This window comes from Bison bison, unplaced genomic scaffold, assembly GCF_000754665.1.
Source record: "Bison bison bison isolate TAMUID 2011002044 unplaced genomic scaffold, Bison_UMD1.0 scf7180017864333, whole genome shotgun sequence".
Lineage (NCBI taxonomy): Eukaryota > Metazoa > Chordata > Mammalia > Artiodactyla > Bovidae > Bison > Bison bison.
In genome coordinates, this window is record NW_011494905.1 from 2,096,983 (window position 1) to 2,106,318 (window position 9,336).

General features: G+C 41.8%; 1 protein-coding gene across 1 annotated transcript in view; it reads left to right on the top strand.

Moving 5' to 3' along the window:
- FETUB (fetuin B) overlaps positions 1–4,629 on the top strand; it is a 15,313-nt gene extending 10,684 nt beyond the window's left edge. The window contains exons 6-7 of the mRNA XM_010853896.1: positions 3,000–3,089; positions 4,086–4,629. Of these exons, the coding sequence (XP_010852198.1) occupies positions 3,000–3,089; positions 4,086–4,460 (465 nt within the window). The 3' untranslated portion in view covers positions 4,461–4,629. The remainder of the gene's footprint in view (positions 1–2,999; positions 3,090–4,085) is intronic.
- Positions 4,630–9,336: the final 4,707 nt, after the last annotated feature.

Below are 9,336 nucleotides of genomic sequence, written 5' to 3' on the forward strand. Positions count from 1 at the left end.
AGCTGGTGGTCCAGTGGCTGAGACTCTGTGCTCTTGATGCAGAGGGTTACGGTTTGACTCCTGGTCAGGGAACCAGATCTCACATGCTGCAACCAAGACCCTATGAAGCCAAATAAATAAAATTTTTTTTTAAGACTTTTATAACCAGTCAATTGAATATTAAGGAATAATTGGGAAAACATCTTCAGCATCTTCTGTGGAATCTCCCTGTCTCACTTTTTGATACCATCTTGGGCAGATCACATAGTTTTCTAGTTTCTAGTTCTTATTACTAGTTTCAGTAATAAGAATGATTTCACTTAGATTATTAAGATTCACTTTCAGGTATTAAAAATTTCCTTTTAGTCAATTCTAAATCAAAACTTCTATCTCATATCCAATTCAAAGCATTTTCCTCTCTGAGGCTCAAGCCTGACCTAGAGCTTAGGACCTGCTGTGAAGAAGGAGTCAAGGCCTGTCCTTTTGTTCTTTTTACCCCTCCTGCAATCTTTTATTTAACTGTGGCTCTTCTGAGTTTCAAGAAGAATTAAGAGAGGATTAGAGAAAAGAGTCTAAAGTCTTTTCACATTCAGTTCAGTTTAGTTCAGTCAGTCAGTTTTGTCCGACTCTTTGTGACCCCATGAACCACAGCGTGCCAGGCCTCCCTGTCCATTACCAACTCCCGGAGTTCACCCAAACTCATGTCCATCGATTTGGTGATGCCATCCAACCATCTCATCCTCTGTCCTCCCTTTCTCCTCCTGCCCTCAATCTTTCCCAGTATCAGGGTCTTTCCAAATGAATCAGCTCTTCACATCAGGTGGCCAAAGTATTGGAGTTTCAGCCTCAGCATCAGTCCTTCCAATGAACACCCAGGACTGATCTCCTTTAGGATGGACTGGTTGGATTTCCTTGCAGTCCAAGGGACTCTCAAGAGTCTTCTCCAACACCACAGTTCAAAAGCATCAATTCTTCGGTGCTCAGCTTTCTTTATAGTCCAACTCTCACATCCATACATGACTAGTGGAAAAACCATAACCTTGACTAGACGGACCTTTGTTGGCAAAGTAATATCTCTGCTTTATAATATGCTGTCTAGGTTGGTCCTAACTTTCCTTCCAAGGAGTAAGTGTCTTTTAATTTCATGGCTGCAATCACCATCTGCAGTGATTTTGGAGCCCCCAAAATTAAAGTCTGACACTGTTTCCACTGTTTCCCATCTATTTCCCATGAAGTGATGGGACCAGATGCCTTGATCTTAGTTTTCTGAATGTTGAGCTTTAAGCCAACTTTTTCAGTCTTCTCTTTCACCTTCATCAAGAGGCTCTTTAGTTCTTCTTCACTTTCTGCCATAAGGGTGATGTCATCTGCATATCTGAGGTTATTGGTATTCCTCCTGGCAATCTTTATTCCAGCTTGTGCTTCTTCCAGTCCAGCGTTTCTCATGATGTACTCTGCATAGAAATTAAATAAACAGGGTGACAATATACAGCCTTGATGTACTCCTTTTCCTATTTGGAACCAGTCTGTTGTTCCATGTTCAGTTCTAACTGTTGCTTCCTCACCTACATACAGGTTTCTCAAGAGGCAGGTCAGGTGGTCTGGTATTCCCATCTCTTTCAGAATTTTCCACAGTTTATTGTGATCCACACAGTCAAAGGCTTTGGCATAGTCAATAAAGCAGAAATAGATGTTTTTTCTGGAACTCTCTTGCTTTTTCCATGATCCAGCGGATGTTGGCAATTTGATCCCTGGTTCACATTACTGGACCTGTAGTTGTAGTTTTCTCTTGCTGTACAATGGCCCTCTGTTTACACTTGAAAAAGTACATGCTCTATGACTCTAAAATTTATCTTCCAAGAATTTGCCATAAGGATATGTGAAAATGTTTAAACATAAAAATTTAGATTTAATCCACTGTCTTACAAAAGAGAACTTGTTAAATAACACAGAGGAATATTAGGTAGCCATTATAAAGAAAATTGCGGAAAACTATGCAGTGTCATAAAAAGGATTTTCATTATGTATATTGTTAAATGACAAAAGAGAGTTGTAAAATATTATGTACAGTATAATTCTATTTTTATAGAAGAAAAAATGTGTATTCATTGGGAAAAATGTCAGAAGAAAAGAAATCAAATCACGGTAGGAAACAGGTATCTTTCATGTAATTACAGGTCTTTTAATTTTCTTCTTGTTTATCCTATTCTAAATAACTATTACATTTATAATAAGAAAATAAACATTTTATTTTTAAATAAAGTTTAAGGAGCTGAGAGTAGTCTTGTCTGAGAAGCAAAATCTCAGGGGAAACCTACATAAAGGGCTGCTGCATGAGAGATGAAAGCAAGTTTTCTAGCTGATGCAAGGATAGAAGTGTGGCCAAGAGATAGATCCGGATTTTTGTGTGTGTCCTATAGACATAGGTTTCTGCTCAACACAAAGAATTTTCTAATAGAGTTTGTTCCTCAAGAAATCCTGAGTTTATCTCATTGGAGGCAATTTAGCCTAGTTTGGGTGATTAATTGGTAGGGATGATCTAAAGAATTGGCTCGTGCTCAGTCCTCAGTTGTGTTTGACTCTTTGTGATCCATGGATTGTAGCCTGCCAGGCTCCTCTGTCCATAGATTATCCCAACGAGAGTATTAAAGTGGACTGCCATTTCTTCCTCCAAAAGTATTGGCTCAGAGCCTTGTGGCTCAGTCTGTAAAGGATCTGCCTGCAATGAAGGAGACGGGGATTCTATCCCTGGTCTGGGAAGATCCCGTGGAGAAAGAAATGGCAACCGACTTCAGTATTCTTGCTTGGAAAATCCCATGGACCAAGAAGCCTGACAGGCTACAATCCATAGGGTCACAAGAGTCAGACATAACTTAGTGACTACACCAGGACCACCACCATCACCTATTACATGGTAGGAGCATAAAAGTGTTGATTGGCTATGTGTCTAAGCAAAAATGAAGTTGATTCCACTTATGATCATGTGTGCACATATAACACTGTATTTTCTTTTTCTTTAGCCTGTTGGTATTTGCCATGGTTCTCTGGGTGAACCACAAGGAAACCAGGGCAAGATTATCTCCGTAACTTGCTCCTTCTTTAATTCACAGGTATTTTTTAGTCGAGTTGTTTGTCTTTCTGTGAATAAAAGAGCAGATGATATATATTTAATTGCCTCTACCCTACATTCTCCTTTTATTTTCCTAAAATCCATGATCACCACTTTATTCAGGATACTCTAAGGCCACATCCACAAGGTAGCTGATTGAAGATCTGCTACACTTTCTTTTAGTTACAGCATGTTCCCTACAGCATAAGTAAGACCCATTTAGCTTGAATGGCTCAGCCCTCTGTGACATTAAATTCAGTGTCCCAAAGAGTCTTATCCTGAACCATAGGTAGAAGTTGTTTCCAGGGAGACACTGAATCCCTTTTTGCAAGTATTTGTTAAGCACTTACCATGAGGCAGCCTGGTATAGATGAGAGGTGGCTAAGACAGGCCACCTGGGTTCCAATCCTGTTCTGCCTCCTACAAGCTGTGTGGACATGGACAAGTTCCTACCTCACTGAGTCCTGGATGCCTTCCCTGTAGAATGGGCTTGCAACACCTATCTTCTTCAGATCCCCATGAGACATAGGTCAGAGGATCCGATTGAAGGGGACTGCTCTGGGCCTGGCACAGAATAAGCAATCAGTAAAGGTGGCTTCTGCCACCACTACTAGGAGTGGGGAGGCAGCTTATTAGGGACTTTGAACAAGCCATCTTACCTCTCTGGGTCATTGTTCAGCTCCAAAATTTGTGAAGCTTACAGTCCAGTTTCCAAAGGTTTTGGTTTCCCCTAGCCCTTATCTGTTCTGGTTTTTTGGGCCACATGGCTTGTGGAATCTTAGTTCCCCAATCAGAAGTTGAACCCTGACCAATGGCAAGTGAAAGCCCAGAGTATTAACCACTAGATGTCAGGGAATTCCGTTTAATCAGAGGCCCACTTAGCTAATCTTCTTTTGAGAATTCCATCAGAAATGTACCAACCAGAATAATCTAGTACCAAGCATATCAGGGACTTTCTTGGAGGACTTTCCCTTATTTGAAAGCATTCTCTTTTCAGGCTCCCACGCCTAGAGGTGAAAACGCTACTGTAAACCAGAGACCTGCAAACCCCTCCAAGACAGAAGAGCTCCAACAGCAAAACACAGCTCCCACCAACTCACCCACCAAAGCTGTGCCCAAAGGGTCTGTCCAGTACCTTCCTGACTGGGATAAGAAGCGTGAAGGTTCCCAGGAAAAGGACCCTGTTGAGACCTTCCCTGTGCAGCTCGATCTAACCACCAATCCCCAAGGAGAACCCCTGGATGTCTCCTTCCTCTTCCAGGAGCCCATGGAGGAGAAGGTGGTTATTGTGCCCTTCCCCTCAAAAGAACAGCGCTCTGCTGAGTGTCCAGGACCAGCTCAGAAGGGCTACCCTTTTATTCTTCCATCATGAGAACCATATAGAGGATTCCTGGGGACGTACTGTCCTGCAGGAGACGTGAGGTGGTGGGGAAAAGGGGACAGAGAAATAGTTCAAACAGGCTAATAAAGTAAGTTTTTTGGACCTCTCTTGGTCTCATGTTGCCCAGAAATTGAAATAAAGCTCAACTGTTGACTTTGCACACTGGGCTACCCGCTTCCTAAACCATCCAAGGCCTCAAGGCATGCATAGATGCTTCTCTGTTTGTTATGACTTCTTACTTTTAGCCAAGTGTCTCTGATGTAGGGCCTTAGGAATATCCTCATCATTCTGATGTTGGCCTAAAACAAATAGACTGAAGATAGTTCTCCAGCAAAGATGGATTTATTTACAGGACAGTAGAGAATTGTGATTTGGGATCTGCAACTGTCCAGAGCCACACCAAGTCCCCAAACAGCAAGAGAAGGAGAAAGCCTTCATAGAGAGGAAAATGAAGTTGGGAGGGCCACAAAACCAAAAAGTTTTCCATAGTTTTTCATTGGCTGAGTCCTTGCCAGGAAAGGAAAGTCTTTCTTCTTTCTCTTGGGCTGTATTGTTGTCACATGTGAGAGCTCCTCCTCCTGGCTCCCAACTCTATTTAATTGAGGTTTCTGGTTTATTATTTTTTTTTACATTTCTCCCCTTTTGATCAAGATCTTTCTCTGAAAACACGATTGATTAAGAGTCGGATTTTCTGACTTCCATGGCTTTTTGTCATTCAGTGTCAGGAAGGACCTCTCCTGAGTGTAGTGTCTCAAATTGGAGGGAAAGTACAAAGATTACAAACCTATTTAGGTTGCATTTAAATGACATGAAAGGGTAGGGAGCTCTCAGGTCCTTTCATCTAAAGTTAATATTTTACCAAGATCCTAGACATTGGAGATCATCTGAAGCATTATATCATCAAAATTCTGTTAACAAATTTCTAACAGGCCTGGTCATCGGCTTCAGTTCTGGGGAAACTTTTCTCTCAGGTCACCAGGTGACGGGCAGGTCCAATAAGAGCTTGGCACTTTCATTAGATGTATCATGTTAATCCAAGAGTCTTTGCTTTGGAGTTTGGTGGCACAAGAGCTGGTTAGCAGTACCTGATAGAGGCCTTTCCATAAGGTTGAAGGAGAGTTCTTCTGGCGACGTCTTTTCAAATCAGACAAAATCTCCAGTTGCAAGGTATGATGTCTAAGGTCTTTTTTTCCTAAGGGCACACCATGAAAAGATTGCTTTACTGGAACATGGTTATTTTTAATAGAAACAATTAGCCCTTTGCAGTATTGGAATATCTCTCCTTTATCAGCTGTGGGTCAAAAGAAGCAGGAACCAAGTGCATTGGGTGTCCTGTGACCATCTCAAAGGGTGCGAATTTTGAGTTCCAAAATGGGCAGATCTGAGATCTAGAGGGGCCAATAGCAATGCTTTTGGTCAAGGTAGTTGGAGGGCCTCTACGGATTTTTCCAAGTGAGTCTTAATGATGTTGTCAAGCCAGAGGATTGAGGGTGGTGAGCACAATGAAAGTGTAAAAGTGACCAAACAGCACATATTTATCAAAACACCTGGCAAGTAAACTGTGTTCCTCGATCACTCTGAAGTTTAAGAGGAGCTCCCCAGATAGGGAGAATCTTTTTCAGGAGGACTTTAGCCACAGAAGAGGCAGTAGCCTGTCTGCAAGGGAAGGCTTCAGTTTGGTGTGAAAACATGCAGACTATGCATGCAGAAATATTCTTATATCCATTGGATGGAGCAAGCTGCCTGAAATCCAATATTGGTTCATGAAGTTATTTTGTCAGGATACCAATAGTTTAATGCATGTACAGTGGTGAGAAGTGGGAATTTTAGAGTCACCAGTAGAACTGGGCTGTTATTTGGTCCAAACTAGATGTTTCTCTTTTTACCAAACCAACAATTGCTGAAAAGTCTTGTTTTTTCTTTTTCTGAGGCCAGTTTTGGGGCCTCTGTAGCCAGTTTTTCTAAATTATCACTTGAGAAATAGCCCTTTGGATCATGACAGGGGTTAGGCTCCTGTGGGTCCCTTTAAGGGCAGCACTCCTTGCAGAAATCTCAGAAAGGTGAATTTCTCTTAGAAAATCAAGTTTAGAATGCCCCAGGGATCTTAATAATAGCTAAAGCAATATGTTAAAGCAGTTCTTTTAATAATTGTTAAACATAGGAGCCATTTTAAAATTTTATTTCCAGAGAAGTAAGGAAGCCACATTTTCCCCCATGACATTCTAAAATCATGAGCTACTCTGAAAGCATAGCTACTATCAGTATAAATAATAGCAGTTTTGTCCTTGGCTTAAGAACAAGCCTGTGTAAGAGCATATAATTCAGCCTGTTACACCAAAGTAGCCTTAGGTAAAGATGCTGCCTCAACCCCATTAAAAGGAGACCAAAAGGTATTCCCAGCACAATATTTGCCATTGTCACCTTTAAATAAAAGCCATCAGCGAACCATGAGAAACTAGTGTTACCAATGGAATTTCCTACAGATCATTATAGGGATCAGGTTTATCAGCGTTAAGCAGCCTCGAAGCACTTGTCAGTGAAGAGCAGAACCATAGCCAGGTTAAGGCTATTACAACATAAAAGAGTTATGTGAGCAACAGTTAACAAAAGGACTTCATAAGAAAGAGGTAAGGTGACTGGCTGAGAAATGTTGAGCATGATAAGAGTTCAGGAGGCTTCTAACTGTATGAAGTACAAAAATAGTTAACAAGGATCCCACGACAATTTTCTCAGTGGTCTTAACCAAAAGGGCAGTGGCTGTAATAGCTCTAAGGCAAGGGAGGTGTCCCTCTGCCACAGGATCCAGTTGCTGGCCATAATACCCTGTGAGTTGACGGTGGTCCCTGTGTTTTTGGTGAGTACCCTAAGGCATTCCCTTCCTCTTCATATACAAAAAGGAAAAGGGGAATCTGATAATTGGGATGCCTGAAGTCAGGTGAGAGCTCATCAGACTCTCCTTTAAGGCCTCGAAGACTGTGTTACCAGTTCTTCCCACAAAACTGCAGCCTTTATTGCTGAGTAAAACATAGAGGTTCGGCCATAAGAAAGAAATTTGGAATCTAAATTCATTAATAACCACCTAGCCTGAGAAAACCTCACAGCTGTGCTTAGTTTTAGGTCTGATGGGACTTAGGACACTGTGAGGTTTTATCTGGATCTCAGTTCAGACCTTGTTCTGTTATCAGATGCTCTAAATATCAAACCTGGGTTTGGAAAGCTACAATTTTTCTTTGACAACCTTAAGTCCCTTTAAGGCTAAAAGATTTAGCAAGTGGATGTTGTCTTAATGTGAGAAGGCTTGAGAAAGACAGCGAAGAAGCAAAGGATCCACCTTTTACTTTGTTGCAACAAAGTAAAACCCCTAAGGAACTTTATATCATCCCAATCATCCTTCAGCCCAGGGAATTCCCTGGCAGTCCCTGGTTAGGACTCTGTGCTTTCACTGCCAAAGGCAAGGATTCAATCCCTAGTCAGGGAATTGAGATCCCACAAGCCCCATGGTGTGGCCAAAAAACAAAAGAAAGAAAGAATATCTCAGATCAGCCCTCAGAAGGACTGTCAGTATAACCCTGAGGCATTGCTTTCCAGGTGAATTTTTTTCTTCCCAAGTAAAGACAAAAAGGTACTAACTAGCTTCTTTAAATAGAATACTGAAGACTGCAATGCGTAAATCAATTACAGTAAAAAAAAAATTTACTTCCAGTGAGAATGGATGTTAGTAAGGTATGAGGGATAACAATGTTGCTTATGCTCAGATCAGATCAGATCAGTCGCTCAGACATGTCCGACTCTTTGTGACCCCATGAAGCGCAGCACGCCAGGCCTCCCTGTCCATCACCAACTCCCAGAGTTCACTCAGACTCACGTCCATCGAGTCAGTGATGCCATCCAGCCATCTCATCCTCTGTCGTCCCCTTCTCCTCCTGCCCCCAATCCCTCCCAGCATCAGTCTTTTCCAATGAGTCAACTCTTCGCATGAGGTGGCCAAAGTACTGGAGTTCAGCTTCAGCATCATTTCTTCCAAAGAATTCCCAGGGCTGATCTCCTTCAGAATGGACTGGTTGGATCTCCTTGGAGTCCAAGGGACTCTCAAGAGTCTTCTCCAACACCACAGTTCAAGAGCATCAATTCTTCGGCGCTCAGCCTTCTTCACAGTCCAACTCTCACATCCATACATGACTACTGGAAAAACCATAGCCTTGACTAGATGGACCTTTGTTGGCAAAGTAATGTCTCTGCTTTTGAATATGCTATCTAGGTTGGTCATAACTTTCCTTCCAAGGAGTAAGCGTCTTTTAATTTCATGGCTGCAATCACCATCTGCAGTGATTTTGGAGCCCCCAAAATTAAAGTCTGACACTGCTTCCACTGTTTCCCCATCTATTTCCCATGAAGTGATAGGACCAGATGTCATGATCTTCGTTTTCTGAATGTTGAGCTTTAAGCCAACTTTTTCACTCTCCACTTTCACTTTCATCAAGAGTCTATTGAGTTCCTCTTCACTTTCTGCCAGAAGGGTGGTGTCATCTGCATATCTGAGGTTATTGATATTTCTCCCGGCAATCTTGATTCCAGCTTGTATTTCTTCCAGTCCAGAATTTCTCATGATGTACTCTGCATATAAGTTAAATAAACAGGGTGACAATATACAGCCTTGATGAACTCCTTTTCCTATTTGGAACCAGTCTGTTGTTCCATGTCCAGTTCTAACTGTTGCTTCCTGACCTGCATACAAATTTCTCAAGAGGCAGATCAGGTGGTCTGGTATTCCCATCTCTTTCAGAATTTTCCACAGTTGATTGTGATCGACACAGTCAAAGGCTTTGGCATAGTCAATAAAGCAGAAATAGATGTTTTTCTGGAACTC